The sequence below is a fragment of the Trichoderma breve genome, chromosome 6 (genome assembly GCF_028502605.1).
Source record: "Trichoderma breve strain T069 chromosome 6, whole genome shotgun sequence".
NCBI lineage: Eukaryota > Fungi > Ascomycota > Sordariomycetes > Hypocreales > Hypocreaceae > Trichoderma > Trichoderma breve.
The window spans coordinates 1186954-1203894 of NC_079237.1; the positions used below are offsets into that span (position 1 = coordinate 1186954).

Consider the following 16941-nt stretch of genomic DNA (forward strand, 5'->3'; position numbering starts at 1 on the left):
CTGCCAAATAGCAGGAACAACATATATCAATATTATAGCCGCGGATCTTGACCACGTGCCAAATTGCGGGTGGTACACCAGCTGCGCCGTGCTTTAGACGAACACAACGTCTTTGCCCACTCGTTCACTTTTATTATAAATAATGGTGAATTGGAGATATCTAAGTTGCTATGTCGTTAATAGATCTACATGCCATTTCATAACATTATCGTCTTTAGTTACAGATCATGTACTAGAATTCCCACATTTTCGATGGAGGTGCTATTTGTAGACTCTCTGCCCTCCCTCATCTCACTTCCATCGCCTATTCACGTATCCATCAGCATCTCATAGGTGCCAAGCTATCTTCTGTATTTCGTCTTCTCATCACAAATCTCTCGTCGGACCCATCAAGCCCTTTAAAATTTTCGTTATTGCTGCGCCGCCAGCCAGGTACATTCCGGACTTTGCTCCTTATCAGAGTCTTAAAGTCTTGTCTATCCGTTCTATCTTGCTTCACCACGGTCGCTGGATTCAATTCCTTCCATCGTGTCCCGAGCGATGTCCGACCATTCGTATGGTGAAATGTTGATGGCGAATATTGATGACTTTGATCTTGCATTCTGTGAATCATCCAGTCGCGGATTTCTTCACCTTTGTACCCATAAGCCCATGCCAGAGACAAGACTACTACCGTCATCGGTACTCCGGTAATCCAAAAGATCTGCTGGTTCCAATTTGAATCCCTCACGTCTACCGTATTCATGCCGAGGAAGCTGGACACAAATGACAGCGGCAGGAAAAATAGAGTAACGACAGTAAAAACTCGGATCGCTTTTCCATGGTCTTCTTCCATGATCTCAATCGTTTGTTTCACCTGGTCCTTCAAAATCCACAGTCTTGTCGCCAAATTGTCAATTTCTCGCCGTCTGTCTATCAGTTGGTGTAATTGAACATTGCCGTATTGAACCTCTGCTCGAAATTCTCGGAGTCGCGTCTCCGTAGTATATCGAGAAGTGAGAGGATCGATAACAGTCAAAACATTGTACAGACAGCTTTCTTGACTGTCGACCAATTTATCCAACGCTTGAAGCTCTTCCTCGAGGCCATGAATATCCAAGAACACCCGTTTCCGAGGCCGGTTATTAGCTTGGAAATGAAGCCGAGAAGTGTACTCTTTATACAGCTGCAAAAGAATATCCTTCACATAAGAGCGACCCATAAAAGATGGCTGCAGCAGAGGCCGTTGGATGCCTGACATGAATGCCAAGGCGAGAAATTGGACTCGGACACTCTCAGCCTCGAGCATCTCCGAATGAGATCCAATGCCAGATAGGAATATGTCTTTCTTGGCGCTCTCTAAAAGGTCTATGATGCGTTCGTTTGCATCCATTTCCAGGGACAAAAGCTCTTCAATCTTCCGATCAATTCGTTGAATCAACGGAAAGTTCTCTAGTGAACTTCCACTGATCAAGTCTCGCCGTCGATTGACAAGAGACAATTGTTTGGAGCGAAAGACGAACATTTTGACAATTTGTTGGAATGCATGTGTAATATTCCCTGACAGAGGAGGTGTGGATACTGCATCGCTCGTTGAAGAATCTCTCGCCGTCATATTATGCAATTCTCTCACGTAGTCACTGATATAAGAAAGCTCCTCGATGAAGTCTTCCATGATCCCCAGGAGCCCATCTCGTGAACTTCGCATAGGGTATCCATCGTGCCAAATGCGATGCAACCATACATAGCAAGGGTCGTCATATGGCCGATCGGAACCACCATGCTGGCAGTCAATGTGTTTTTCGTGCAAATGATCCAGGGCATCCCTAGCTGATTGGTAAGGCGTCGCGTCCTTGCAATCTCCACAAACCAAATAGTGTATCTTGCCTGAGATTGGTTTTCGTTTTTTGTTATCCATTTTCTTGACCTGGCTCGAGAAATTACGTATGATGTATGTGCACTCAGAATCGTGTCCTCTCTGGCTCTCTTCCCAGAGAAGTTGCTGCCGTCGATCAAATGACATCAGTATTGGTGAATTGGGATAGAGACAGAAGATGGAGATTGCTCACCAGGCACATTATATCCACACAACCCCAAAGTCGTTTCATCAAGGTATGTATTCTCGACCCGCCGGTGTTTGGTATGAACGACCATACAATCTGCTGGCTCATGCCAACTAGTTGTTTAACAAGTGTTTTGTCGTGGCTTATGAGACCAAGAGCCTGCGTTTGGTAAAAATTTGTTTCTACATTTGAACGTCGGCTTGTTGAGCTGTTTGTCGAATTGTATGCATCGTCAGATGTGGGCTTAGTGTCGCTTCTCTGAACTTCAGAGTTTGTCGGATCGTTGTCCACGCTTGTGCCGAGCGCTTCCAAAGGTTCAGCATTGTTCTCTTCGCTCTCTCTATTTAGCTTTTCAGCTTGATTTGCAGGGGAATGGAGCCTTAATATGTTGGCCGCCCTCAAATCCACAGTTTCTTGAGCACTCAGCCTGTTCGGCGGGATGGATTCACCCTGACTGATGTCCAGGTCCTGTCCCAAAACTGGCTCGTGGAGCGACTCCTGTCTCGATAATACATCATCCATAGTCAATTCTGGAACTTTTGAATAGTACCTGCTAATAGGATCATCGGACATCCGCTCATCGATTTGATCAAGAAGCTTAATCAGGGTCTGCTCTGGATTATCGTTCGATGAGAATGTACCTATCGCGCTGCCTTGCTTCCAGAAAAAGAATGGCACAGCTGTTTGTACGGGCAATGTTTCCACTTTGGTAGCATTTGAACTACCGTAAGGAGACATCTCTGCATTTTCGTGGTAGTCAGAGTATTCTATTTGGGGGTGAAACCGGACTCCTGGTCTCGAAGAAGAATCGTGGGCCAAATTTGGACTGTCCCGCTTCCAAGCTCGTCTTTTCCGCGTACGAGTTCTTCCACGCGAATAGAAGGAATCTTCTGTGGAGCTTGAGAGAGAACGAGATCGTGAGCGAAACTCTTTATATGAATCGCTCCGTGAAAAGCTGGCACTATTTCTTAGAGAATGTCTTTTCTCTGATGCGTTTTCCTGATTGCCGAATTTAGGGGAGATAAACGGATAGAAATGGTTTCTTTGGCTCTTTAGCATCAAATCATCGTCTAAGTTGAGCTCGGAAGTCGTATCTTGTAAAGTGGCCTGAGCTGGGTCATCGTATGCGTGTTTATCGATGTTGTCCTCATCAGAAGACTCAGATCCATCCTCTATATGAACCTTTTGATATGCTGTTGCTGGTCTATTTAATTGGCTTGCAGGTGTCTCTTCGTGTTCACGTAACTCATCATCTCCCTTTTGAATGTTGGGATCCTTAGTGGAGCTGAGTGTATCTTTCAGCAATAATACATCTGAAGCCTCTTCTTCGGATGTCTTGACTTTGCCGTCGTCACCAAGGTAGGAAAACTGATCATCGAGATGCGTGAGAATTTCTTTAGTATGATTGCTCACATCTTGAGAGTCGCGCATCGATGTGGTACCTTGCTCAGGCTTTGACCAATTTTCGTCGCTGCTGTCAAGCGTGATGATTGTAGGGAGACTCTTATTTTCGGGGTTTAAGTAAATTTTGGCTTCTGCTCCGGATCTTTGATCTTTGGTCTCGGCGGGCTCGCTGTACGATCGAGTGCTGATGGGAGGCCTTGCATGTCTAGGCGGTCTTGGCGTTGAAGTTCTTTTCGCTACCGCTCTTCTTTCGTCAGAAGAGGAATTCCCATCATACCTATCCTCAGAATGGCGTGATGTGCTGGCTTTTGAGCTGTGGCGACGGTCGCGATGTGCGTAATCAAGTAATAAAAGTCTTCTAATGCCCGAACGATTGCTGATCCGACTAGAAACACTCGATGAGCGCGATGCTGGGGTCTTTCGCTCGATAAGATAAAATTTAAGTACCGATGGCTTCGTTGCTTTTGCGATTTCGACCCATCTTTCAGCCGTTATTACTTCGTCTGCCTCGTCTACTAGCTCATAGTCCATAATACTCATGAGATTGCCGTGAACAGTAAATATCACATGTCGAAAGAGATCTACCCATGGCGTCTTTGACGATATACTCATGCTATGCTGTGAACCATTTGTGTCGATAACCTCAATTCTTAAGGGTTGCTTGAAATAGTCGGTACGCTTCTCAATTGAGCCACCAAGCAAATCGTCCGTTGGTCGGTCTGAAAGGGTTATCAGGATATCTGACCCTATCACAAGACACCACAATTGATTGACATATAAGGTATCATTTGACTGACTGCCCGCCGACATCTTGTGTATAACTTGATGCTTGCCCCTGCTTGTTACGACATCAAATCCGTAAAGATTCTGAAGGAGAGTTCGAGGATAGTATTCATCTCTTTCACGAGACCCGTGGGTATTTCTCGACGACGCCAACTCCGCAAATGGGAACGCAATAAAAATGACAGGTTCTGTGACTACAAAATTGCGCGAGTCGTGAGGCATGTGACGGGTGCCAGTAAAACGCACAACCGAGCCCGGCTCGATGTATGCTCCATTCTCTGCTTCTCGGAGAAAAGACCTTTCGACAGTTTCAAGTAGTAAGATGGCGACTCTTCGAATATCTCCATTAATTATTGGGCAGTCCATGACGAGTTTCTGCATCATCATTAGTCAGTGCAATCAGGAATAATAAGCCATGGTATCCTACTTCCAGAACCTTTACGCTCATCGAAGAACGTTGAACATGGCTAGCTAAGGAGTCAATTTTCTAAGGAGATTTTGAAGGACGATGTGATTACTTACAGCCATTTGGCTTGCACCAATGCAGAATCCTCATCGTCTTTGCTAGGGCCTTGTGGGCAAAAAAGCGTGATTTTTTCTTGTCCCATCTCACCTATAGAATACTTTATTGAATAGATTGATTGGAGGTGCGTTGTACCAATCTTTTTATCGTAGCTCTTTTCAACTTTCCACGCTGAGTTTGAGTCTGCAAGATTTGTATAAAGAGGCAAGCTTTGTTCGTTATTACTTGGGAGAGTCACTGTGCACGACAGGCCGGCATCCTCAACTTCTTCGGCTTTTTTCCCGTCATTTTCAATCCCTTCAACAAAGTTGGGTCTACTGCTGACATTCTCCCCAGCAATTTTATCACCGCTGGGTAGGGGTGGTGTGCCTGATGAAGCGTTTCGAATGTTATAAGATTCTGTGCTGTAATGGTGCTCCCAGGATGCTGAATCCTCTGGTATGGGTATTTCTTCATAAAGAGAATCAATATTGTGTTTATTTTTATAGGTATTTTCGTAAAAAGGACGGAATTCCGGTTTAGGTGAGCTCAGCCGTTTACTGTTGGAGGTCCTAGCAGAGATACCTCTGTATCTCCGAAGCGGCTCATCGCCGCTGTGCCGACGGCGTGGAGAAGGCGAACTGTCCATTTTCTAGTTCGAATTGTTTTGTAAGCCATTTTTCTAGAAACAGGAATTGCGGAGGGTTGCGGCTCGTTAGTTCCGCATAGAGAGTCCTAGGATCCGAACCTGTATGCATATCCCGGGCTCGTGTTTGAACCGTGGGATTCAAAGTCGCGGTGTACGGCAGCTGGACTTCCAAGGGACAGGGATCGGAAGATGGGAGTGTGTACTCATTGGTCAATCCCTAACTCGATAGGCAGATTTTGACATATTAATTCCAGCTAGCATTAGTCTGGTAGCTGTGACTGCAGTGCCAGTTTGATGTCAGACAAGTGAGCGGGGATGACAGCCTTCCATCGCAATCCTTGGAGGGGTTTATCACTAGGCTGCCGTCAGCAGTATTGTGGGACATGTGAGAACATGCACCTTTATATAGCTAGGTATAGGTAGAGGGACGCAGAAGCGCATGAGTTGTACGGAGTAGACCTCATAATGGAAGAATTAGACTTGAGAAATTTCGACTTAGTGGTGCTTTTTTTTATTTTTTATTTTTTGTTTACTTCTAGGGAGCCGGACGTCAATTTCGATGACCAATGTCCCCATTTGCTGCTTGGCCCTCATCGATCCGCAGTCAGGGCCTTTGGGAAGATTGAAGTCAATGTGAGATTGAAAATTCTTGTTGAAGAGGCTGCGCGGTGCGTCGAATGCAGTCTACTACTCCAAGCTGTGTACAATTTCAAGCCTAGTTGGATCAGTGCCGACAAAAACGGCAAATGGATGCGCGTCGAGAAATGGAGCACTTACACTGTCAGGCTCTTTTCAAGGAGGATCTCAGTTGGCTCATTTCAGATGCTTCACCGATCAAAGGGTAGGCTACACAGGATGTCTTCTTCAGCTCATAAACTTGCTTATGCGTTTACTTCTCTATTATTATATACTGACCACACCTATATAGATGAACCTTTTTATGAGTCAGGGGATCCAAACGCTGAGTCTACCGATATCCTGCGAAGACCTCGGGCTCAAGCATTGGAAGTCATCCCAGATTCATCTTCCAAGGCTGCTATAGATCGCGCCTCTCGATGGCTCTCCCATTGTCTTGAGCACGATGAGGCATGTGAATTACCAAACACAGAGTTTATGCCCAAACTACTTATAGATGTCGGTTCTGAGGATGACGCTATAAAACCATTCCTCTATAAACCCACTGAAGTGACACCATACACATGCCTAAGCTACTGCGGGGGATCCGATACCGAAGATGTTTTGTGGACAACCGCAGAGAATTTGGAAGCGCACTATGAGTCGATTCCATGGTCCAAGGTACCTCTTGGTATAAGAGACGCCATTATAGTCTGCCGCGGTCTCAAGATTCGCAGCTTGTGGGTAGACTCTTTGTGTATCATCCACGACGATTCCGTGGCTTGGCGCAGTGATGCGGCAGAAATAAACCGCATTTATCTATATTCTCGGCTTTCAATCGCAGCTCTTGAACCGGCGACATGCAAGTCACGATTTTTGGGACCCCAGAAGTTTGCGCACCCTGCCTGGCAGAGTTGCTTTACGGCTGACACTCCACTTAACCCGAAGGAGCCACCTCTTGAGGTTTTTGTGAGACCATGCCTTGCGGAAAATGCTGAGTACAAGGAGGACTTGTCAAGAAGCTCTCTCGATAAACGAGGATGGTCTCTTCAGGAAAGTCTAATACCGACCCGTCGGTTGTGCTTCAATGGCAACGAGATGATTTGGCAGTGTCTGTGTCGAACAATATGTGAGTGCGGTCACATATTGTGGAAGCCTCAATCCTCTGGGTTTGGGCGTTTAGGGACGCATCTCAAGTCGAAGCGCTTGAAAGCAGACGTAGTGCTCTCCGACCCACAGCCAGCATGGCAGAGCTGGCATCAGTCGGACAGATATGACTATCGTCGAAGCGGCCCCGGGTATCCCAAAAATCCATATAAAAGATGGAGAGACATTGTAGTGGAATACACAAAGCGCGGTCTTATCCTCCGAAAAGATAAGTTGAATGCTGTCTCAGGGCTGGCTATGCTAGCTCGTGAAAGTCTTCCAGAGAACCCGCAAGATCAAGGATATGGACACCCTGAAGAGTATCTGGCGGGCCTTTGGAGAGGAGAATTCCATTTCGACCTTGCATGGATGGTAAAATCACCCGTTGCGGAGCAGGGCATAGCGGAGAGATCGAGCATCCCAAGTTGGTCATGGGCGTCCGTTAACGCGCCTGTGACGTACAAATTCGACGACCCGGTAGAAACATGGAAGCATACCCCTTATCTTATAGAACGCGTCAAGGTGGAAAGTGTTACATGCATGAGGGAAGTTACAAACGAGGAAACAAGTAATGTTATAAGTGGCGAGGCCATCTTGACAGGTCTTATATCTCATGTGAAGCTGGCTGTGATGCTTGACTCAGGCGGAATGGCGAAAGCATATGTGAGATCTGCAAATTTACGCTCCTATAAGGTGAAACTGGACCGACCGAGAAGCTTGACAATCCTCTCTGGAGAGCGGCAGAGTGACTGCTGGATGAAAGGTACCTGCCAGCACGGAGATGACTGCTGTAAATGGACGATGGAAGAACATGATGAGAAGCTTATTTGCATTGTGCTGTTTACATGGACTGCCCCCGTCAACAAGAACGATTACTATGGTAACCCGAGGCCAAATATGGGACCGGAACCCTGGTTTTTGGTGCTGAAGCCGTCTACTTCGGTTGACGGCGCATTTGAGAGGATAGGTATTGGACATCATGCCCACTGGGACATCGAGAAATGTAAGCTCTTTGAGGATGAAGAGCTTGCTACAGTGAAAATAGTTTAGACTATTTGGGCAATGCAATTTGACCAATCTGTATACATGTATGCGACCCCGTGTAAGTAGACAAAATGCATAGCCAAGATCGCGCTTGAGTAACAGTCAAATACATACAAACGCGACATACATATTCCATGATCTTTGGAAGATCTCCATTTTAATGTCACCCTTTTCATATTTACTCAAGCATATAACGGTCATTTCCCCCATTTATCCACTACCGCAAGAATCACTCGCTAAATCGCTGTAGCATGCGAGCAGAGCCATCTCTGGGAAAATTCACCTGGATCTAATAACCCGACTTATAATTATCTTCAAGCATAATACATTCATTTTCCTCCAAGGTAACATTCTTCTTTGCAGTTTCTACTCGCATCTCTTTCATGGTACCCCCACATGAATTTTGGCAGCTGCTTACTGTCCTTGGTTGGCGAAGTTGAACTAAGAGCAATATCTCGTTTTCCATCAACATTTGCGTCCGTGTTTCAGAAATTACAGCACCACGGATCATAGAAGAGCATATGCTTTTAGAATAATAACAAAAAATGAACCAAAAATCACATTCAAGTCATGAGCCCGCTAGAGACACAAGCTGTTCTTGCTTGCTCAGCGCAAATTCACTAGGACCAATCATAGGACTGGAAAAATACAACGGAAATGCACGAACGGTTACGACGGAATGTAAGACGAAGATTGTAGATGTTTTATCTCGTCATTTGCCCCATCGGGATTAGCACACGAATATTAATTAATATCGCAGTGCGTGACTATAGACGAGGCTCAGTCGATGTGCGGGCAACTGAAGTCCCTACTCTTCCGATATCCAGAGCCTGGCTTCAAAGGCGCCCTTCTCTGATGGTTACATCGCCCTTCATCGTCGCATTAAACTCTCAATAATGCTTCTCTCCCTTGGCTAGGCGAGAAGATAGCCATGGCGACGAGCTTCGCGACGACAGGCCGCCTTCAGGTGTTGCGAGAACCAGGTGATCAGTTTCAAGATGGTGTCGAGTAGGACAAATGAGCAACCAGATCCAGCGCAATTCCTTTTCTAACGTAAAAATTCTAGCATTGTCCTTATTCCTGGTATAGGAACCACCTCGCCAGAAAATTGGCCGTTTGCCGACCGGGATTGGCTCACGAGCCTACCTGGTTCTGGTGCTGGGGCTCGCATTCTCGCATACGAATATGCTTCCCCATTTGCGGTCACCAAGCCATCATGGGAGTCGATTTTAATGTTAGGCTATGATCTTCTCCAACATTTACTTGATGTGCGATCACAGGCAACCTATAATTCTGTAAGTGAAACCCGCGGACTTCGACCACTGAGTTTTTGAATCTGCCGCGGTGATTTTCTGATGCACATGCTCTAGGTCGACACAAAACCGATTGTGGTAGTCTGCCACAGTTTAGGTGGTATTGTAGTCAAGCAAGCTTTGTGTGTCGCTAACAAGCAATTTCCTCGTTACGGATCGATTGTCAATGCCATAGCTGGTGTCATCTTCCTAAGCACTCCGCATCGCTATGGAGACAAGGCCACGAGCTTGTCGCGTTTTCGAGATGTCCTTGAGGCGACGACGGGAAAAAGCCTAAAGATTCCGAGCGCAAATATTGAGCAAGAAGGTGCCATTCTGCTTGATTTGGCAGATCGGTTCGAAGGAATCTCATTTCGTACCCCGATACTGTCAGTATACGAGCTACGTGAATCAAAGAATACTTCAACACCATTGCGCCCAAAATATCAACAGGTAATATGAAAGTTTAAGCTTTTTTTGGTTTATTCATGCTAATCGAAGATTCTAGCTGGTCAACCGCGAAGCTTGCTCGACTCATGCTCCAATGGAAACAGTGATTGGGCTCAATCTCAATCATAACGATACATGCCTTTTTACCAAGAGCGTTGGAGGCGAAGGCCTATCTGAACTCAACAAATTCATGTATGAGACTTTGCGTGATGCTGTTCAGCTCGTTGCAATCCGACTCGAGGACCGTATGTAAACCATCTTTAAACCCCAGAGACCAGAATGCTAACAACGTCAAGAGGAGTATCAGTACGCAACAATGAGCTCTTATTCGCCCACAATAAGCGAAATGCCCCTCAAACGTGAGTTTAAGTTTCATGGTTTACCAAGTCGTTATACTGACACGAATTAGTTGAGCAAATGGAACTCACCGAATGGCCTTCGAACAACGCAACGGAATGGCCGTCCAATAGAGCAACCGAAGGAACGTCTCTATCAGGCTTTGAACTTGTACATCCTTCAACACCAAATCCAGAGACACGAAAAACCCTTCATTTACCGTGTTTCCTTCTCAACACACATACTTCGAATGCCGACTTTTGTGGCCGCGAAGATATCTTGGAGCGACTTGCCACCGAGCTATTGCCTTCTAAAAACGCTGTGACAGCATCAGGAACTGCTCTGCGGCAATTCGCTCTTTGCGGATTTGGAGGAATCGGAAAGACTGAGATAGCTCGCGAGTTTGCCAGACGACACAGAGAATCGTTTGATGCCGTGTTCTGGGTCATAGCGGATGAGATTGCAAAACTTGATCAACATTTCCAGCAAATCTCGTTGGCACTGGGGCTTGAAACTTCGGCTGAGTGTAAAAGTCAAGTGGTAAGCCGAGAGATTGTGAAAGGATGGCTCTCCAACCCTCGAAAAAATTTGTCGGGACTGGACGAGTTTGCTCAGCCCGGTCAAGTGAAATCAGAAGCGAACTGGCTGCTCATCTTCGACAACGCAGATGATCCCATGATCCTAGCTGACTACTGGCCGCAAGGGAGCGGATCAATTCTCATCACTAGCCGTGATCCATTGGCAAAAAGCATGTTTACAAGACGGCCTCAGGGTATAGATCTCGGTCCACTATCAGAGCAAGACAGCATGTCCCTATTCAATCACCTTACTACGGCTGCTGGTGACTCAGAAGGCGACACCGCACGAAAAATCGCCGATGCACTTGGCGGAGTGCCATTGGCCATTTCTCAGATGGCAGGCATCATCCGTCGCCAGGACCTTACCTTGGATGAATTTCTGGAGCTCTATGCAGATCACGAAGAGCATGCTAGCCTTTACGAGACAAAATTTGACACCAATTTGATCACTTATCGCTACTCTCTGTCTACCGTTTGGGCATTTGAGAAATTGAAGCCTCATGCTCGGCAATTGTTAGAGCTAATCTCATTTCTTGATCCCGATGCTATAGGAGAAGATTTGCTGATGGCAGCGTCTATGGAACTGTTTTCCGACGGCGCACAGTTCAAGAAGAGTAATTACATGGAAGCTCGATCTGATCTATTACAGTCGTCTCTCGTCTTTAGGGATAAGCAAAAGCAGCAGATATCAGTTCATCGCCTAGTACAAGATGCAGTTTTAACAACAATGGATGTCGAAAAGAAGCAATTCATGTTTGGTCAAGTTGCTCGAATCCTTTGGGCTGACTGGCCATCAGCAATGCCTAAGCCGTCAAGAGAGCCAGTACTACCCAAGCCCAAATCAAGCGGCGGCAGATTACACGTCTCTAGATGGCCCGTATGTGCATCGATTTACCCTCATGTCCTCAAGATGCACCAACTTTGGTCGACAATATCAGATCTTTCTGAAGCAACTAGCCTGCTTTTCGCAAAACTCCTTGTTGAAGCTGCTTGGTACGTATATTTAATACATCCCCAGAAGTCTAATCGTTCGAAATAGCCTAACGTTACCAGGTATCAAAAGGAGCGGGGACGGACACAACATTTCGACGGCTTCTTCTCTACAGCTATCCGCATATGCGACCCGTCAACACATCCAGATCGAGATGCTCTACTGGCAGATGTTCATTTTTGCTTAGGGGCTGTTGCCATGGATGCAAGCGATTTTAATGCAAGTCGCATTCAGAAAGAACTCTCCCTCGAATATGTATCCAAAATTTGCAAGGAATTGGGAACTCAAGATGAGAGATTATACCTCGCTCTCGCAGAGCTAGGCATCTCGCGCATCCAGGATAAACGATACGAAGAAGGTGAAGCTGCTCTTAAGGAGGCTCTGCGCATGCGCAAAGCTCTCGGCAACTACATTCCTAGGTCGGGCGAGGCCAATCTAAGCTGGGCTCTTCTCGCGCAGGGTAAACTAGAAGAATGCGACACGCTTCTTCTGGATAGTTTGGCCGGTAGAGAAAAGGCTTTAGGGAAAGATGACAGGGAATCCGTTCGAACTGGACTGATACTCTATGCGCTTGGCAACCTTCGCGCCGCTCAAGATAGGTGGGAGGAAAGTTTCGAATACCACCAGAGAGCATGGCGCCATATGCTTGCGACAGTAGGGGAACGAGATTTCTACACAGCAAATGTCTTCCACAAGTTGGCTGAGCACTACATTCGCTTAGGTCAGAACGAAGAAGCTATGTAAGTGCCGCAATATTTAATTTTAACAGCAAGTGTTTACCTTCTAACGTGTATTAGTGCAATGATCAACTGGGCGCTGGATATCTGGTCTGTAGATCCGACAGCGCATAAGAATGAGATTGCCCGCACGACTTTTCTCAAAGGAAAGTTGTTTGAAGCAACAGGAAAGGCACAGAAGGCTTCTATTGCTCTTAGGGTTTCCTGTCGCTTGAGAAAAGAGATTACGAAGGATGATCGCGATGCGAAAAGTTTGACGACTAAAGATTTTGACGAAATTGTTGCCTTTTGGGCTCGTTAATGATACTCCCTTTTTTTGGTTGACGGTAAAAGAATGTAACAAATTTAATGATTATTATCACACTTCATCAAATCGGATTGTAAGCTATGTAGCTAGATAACATTCTAGCTGAAAAAATGCTACATATATATACAGTAGTCCAACAGTCCTTGCGAATATCTACCTCATAATATACCTAGAGTGTTCAGTAGCGTCTATCGTGGAGGAATTAAGCACCAATCTACTTCATTAGACAAGATTATACCGTATGGCTTGGATCTTTATCACTTCCCCCAGCGATACTTCTTCTCCTAGCATACAAAACGCCCTTCCAGAGTCTCATCCAGTGCCGTTTCAGGTACTGGTAGTCCCAGAGATAAAACACATAGGCGAACAGTGTAATCGGGACACACAAGACAAAAAACCACCAAAATCTTACCGCATTCTGCCCTAGCAGATCGACATTCATGCCAAACAGGCTGGAACTAAAATTGAGAGGAATAAAGAGCGTCGCAAGAATAGTAAGCTTCTTGACGCGTTCTGACTGTTCAATGGCCTTCCGAGATTCCTCAATCGTGGCTTTGTTCATTGCTAGAGTGATGCCGCTGGTACAAAGATTTGACAACTCAATGCAACGAATACGAAGCTCTTCATAGTCATCCATAACGCCTCTCGTTGTAAAGGTGCCGTCAGAGCTACTGGATCCGAAATTTCTGACTGTGTCAGAATCGGATGGCTGCCGCCGCGTGCCAACTCCTAGACTTGGAGGCAATGGACTTTCCGCTCTAGCTCTGCCGAAGATCTGGTAGCTTCTTTCAGCTAATTTGTTTAGTACAAGAGAAGTATCTTTCAGCTGCTGTGCATGACGAGTGAGAATATTGGAAAAGTACTGAAGGGTTCCTAGCGCATCAGTCGAAACTCCTTCAACGATGGTGTTTATCTGGATTTGTATTCTAGACTCGATCAAGTTCAGAAACTGAACTTCGGAAAAGGCTGCGTGTGCAAATAATGGGATGCACATAGAAAGCGGATCTTGTGGTGCTCGACGGGTCAAATCGACAAGCGCAACCAGTGAGTCATATTGTAAAGGTAGAATAGCTGTACTTTGTTGTATTTGCGATGAGACATTTGCATCCGGATCAAAACGATTTGTGGTTGTTCGAAATGCCATTTTAGGATGGTGTTGAAGAACGGGAAGTGACGTGGCTTTCGACTCAATATGACTCGTCCATGGTCCCGGAGGAGATTTCTCTAAGGGTCTACCTTGGTCCATCCAAGCAATAACTGTAGCCACGTTTAGTACACATTGTCCCTTCTCTTACAAGACCCAGCATCATGTCTTACCAGCCCAGCCACTCTCCGTCTTGGTAATACAGAGTGAAATCCATTGTTCAATCACAGAGAATGAAGAGCACACTGTAGAATACTCGCGCACCAACGAGTCTCCGCAACATACTCGAGTAGAGCCAAGTTGTTGGATTTTGTACGTCGCAAGTTCAGCAGCTTGTTCCGAGCGCTGCAGCTGGAGATCCTGTCCGCCGAAATCATCGCGATGAAGGAGCGTGTTTACGCAAAGTCGAAACAAGTTCTTTGAAGAACTAGGAAGTGATGGAGTACTATACGCATGTCTGTCAATGCTCGCAGAAAGAAAGTCCATGTGTCGCCTGAAGAACTCCGGATCAATGCCATATTTGCTGCCAATTGCTGACACCCACGACGGCGAGATGAAGCCCCGAATGAAGACTATTTGCCCCGCGCCTCCCGGCGGAATAGATGTCACCGCGGAAAAGGCTTCATGCTCGTGCTGACCATACTGCTGCATATCCCACTTTCTTTCCCCACTGTTGTACACGATAACTAAGTCATGGGGCTCTTCAGACTTGGAAACAAATAGAGGCGCTTCTTCTCTCGGACTTGCTGGGTGAATTAAGCTGCGGTCTTGTAGCATCCATTCTCCAAGGTCGACGAAATTGTTTCCTGGGAAGACTGAGGTGCTTGAATATCTCCTCGAGAGCGAGATGATTGCTCGGGTATAGTTTTCCGGTGAAGCTATTATAGAGTCAATAAGTAAACCGTGTATTGCTGTCACTTCGATAAAGCGTCAATCCTTACAAGCGACCTTTCTGCGTTCCATGTCCTATTGAGTAACATTATTTGCAAACTGGTTGTCATATTACACGCGGCCTTGGTACCGCACAATGTAGCGCAATGGTCAACGCGGCGGACAGTCGAACAAGGGCCGAATAGAATAGTCGGGGTACATGATCGAGACAAAAGCTGACACAGCGCCCAGCCTTTATATATGAAGAGCACAGCTGAACGAGGCTGTATCCCTCGGTAACCCGGTACTATGGTCACCAGTCCACGGACAAGTGTTTGCGCCGATGCATGAGGCCATTACAGGGCTCAGCATAATAAGCTGTAATACTGCTTAGGGCTAACCACACAAGACATAAGTAGGGATCACAATCCATGCAAGTGTGCGACTGAAGAGAGTGATAAATAGTTCTATACTGTTGAACAAACGGAAAAGGCCGCGGATAAGCTGAAGTTGGTGGCGGGGCAGAAGCAAACATACCAGACGCTATACCTGTCCCGACCGGCGCTTGCTGTTGGCGACCCTCCAAAACACGCAATATTCAATCTATTTCCCCTATAATTAGTTCTGAGACGATTCCTAGTGACATCGGCTGTGGCGCGACGGCGCCGGGCGCTAGAGTTGTGTTGGGAACCTGAGCTATCAGTCTCTCTACGCCCACGTGAGAGCGGCTCCTCCTAGCTTTGTAGAGTGTAACATAGACTTTTGCTGTTGCTTACATTGAGTGTCATAGTTGGTTGGCCGACACCGGAATCTTTCAATAGTTTGATCTCCAAGTCCTATCGCAAAGAACATAGCCTACACTCAAGTCGAACTTGACAACCCGTTCGAGTTTCCTTCTTCGTCTAACTCCTGGCCCTGTCAATTTGGGTCAGTTCCCATGTCAGAAATCATGGCTCCGCGTAAGACAGAGTGCGTGATCTCCCACATGTCATCCGAAGGTGGTCCCTAACAAGGTCATTATTGGTCATCTACATCAAAGTCCACATAACATTACCATTACCACTATAGACAGGAGCTAAACAATAGATATGTTGTCAGCAGATTTCCGTCAATCCGGGCTTGTATTTTCGACATGGACGGGCTGCTCATCAACTCGGAGGACATAATCACTCAGTCCATCAACCTACTGCTGGAAAAATACTCAAGACCGGCGATTACTCGGACAATCCGTGCTCAGCTCATGGGTATCCCAGACTCTACAAATGGCGATGTCTTTCACAACTGGGCAAAGTTGCCCATTCCTCGCGAGCAATTCGCTCGTGAATCAAGTGAACAGATGCACGCGCTGTTTCCGAACTGTGAGCCGCTGCCTGGTGCGGTGAAGCTTTTGTCAAATCTGAACCGTGCACGGAGTGCTTCTTTGGGAGACCCAATTGAGTTGGCTTTAGCGTCCACTACAAAGAGCAACAGCTATGAGTTGAAAGTTACACGGCCAGAAACAAAGCGACTACTTGACACTTTCCAGCCTGATAGACGGATTTTGGGGGATGACCCACGAGTTCCAAAGGGTCGAGGGAAGCCAGCGCCAGATATGTATCTAATAGCCCTCCAGGCGCTAAACACGGCCGCTGGTCCTGACGCGAAGCCCATCTTACCCAGCGAATGCTTAGTCTTTGAAGATAGCATCATTGGGGTAGAAGCTGGGAGGCGGGCTGGAATGAGAGTTATTTGGGTGCCGCATTCAGATTTGGCGATCGAATATCAAGACAGGGAGGATGTTGTGCTCGCTGGAAGGACGGGATTGGTGGAGATTGGAGACACTTGGCAACTAGGGGAAATTGGTGATGATTGGGCCGAACGCATATCGAGTCTGGAGCACTTCGATTATGAAAAATACGGCATTAATATACCACTCTAGACATTTTAAAGCAACTACGGCTCGTATATAACAATTTCACCAATATTTTAGCCCTTAGCGCCAAATATCAGCAAGTCAAAAATAGCGTTGCATATGACATCTCATGGCGGACAGTCAACTATGGAGCCACATA

The 16941-nt window shown here is 46.4% G+C and overlaps 5 protein-coding genes across 5 annotated transcripts; 3 read left to right on the forward strand and 2 right to left on the reverse strand.

Annotated features, from left to right (window-relative positions):
• Positions 1-319: 319 nt before the first annotated feature.
• T069G_09287 (corA-like mg2+ transporter protein domain-containing protein) lies at positions 320-4837 on the reverse strand (the record flags this gene model as incomplete). Its single annotated transcript, XM_056176497.1, has 6 exons — positions 320-1981; positions 2049-3651; positions 3724-4165; positions 4244-4604; positions 4657-4696; positions 4752-4837. The coding sequence occupies 6 exons, from the start codon at positions 4835-4837 to the stop codon at positions 320-322; spliced, it is 4194 nt and encodes a 1397-aa protein (XP_056024975.1).
• Positions 4838-6202: 1365 nt separating this feature from the next.
• On the forward strand, positions 6203-8191 carry T069G_09288 (heterokaryon incompatibility protein (HET) domain-containing protein; the record flags this gene model as incomplete). The annotated part of the gene is made up of 2 exons (XM_056176498.1): positions 6203-6221; positions 6309-8191. 2 exons carry the CDS (start codon positions 6203-6205, stop codon positions 8189-8191), a joined length of 1902 nt encoding a protein of 633 aa, XP_056024976.1.
• Positions 8192-9116: 925 nt separating this feature from the next.
• On the forward strand, positions 9117-12870 carry T069G_09289 (tetratricopeptide repeat domain-containing protein; the record flags this gene model as incomplete). The annotated part of the gene is made up of 9 exons (XM_056176499.1): positions 9117-9193; positions 9252-9465; positions 9556-9930; positions 9986-10172; positions 10224-10286; positions 10337-11651; positions 11712-11834; positions 11895-12572; positions 12630-12870. The coding sequence occupies 9 exons, from the start codon at positions 9117-9119 to the stop codon at positions 12868-12870; spliced, it is 3273 nt and encodes a 1090-aa protein (XP_056024977.1).
• A 238-nt stretch (positions 12871-13108) lies between these two features.
• On the reverse strand, positions 13109-14983 carry T069G_09290 (corA-like mg2+ transporter protein domain-containing protein; the record flags this gene model as incomplete). Its single annotated transcript, XM_056176500.1, has 3 exons — positions 13109-14133; positions 14194-14898; positions 14962-14983. 3 exons carry the CDS (start codon positions 14981-14983, stop codon positions 13109-13111), a joined length of 1752 nt encoding a protein of 583 aa, XP_056024978.1.
• Positions 14984-15839: 856 nt separating this feature from the next.
• T069G_09291 (haloacid dehalogenase-like hydrolase domain-containing protein) lies at positions 15840-16808 on the forward strand (the record flags this gene model as incomplete). The annotated part of the gene is made up of 2 exons (XM_056176501.1): positions 15840-15859; positions 15992-16808. 2 exons carry the CDS (start codon positions 15840-15842, stop codon positions 16806-16808), a joined length of 837 nt encoding a protein of 278 aa, XP_056024979.1.
• Positions 16809-16941: the final 133 nt, after the last annotated feature.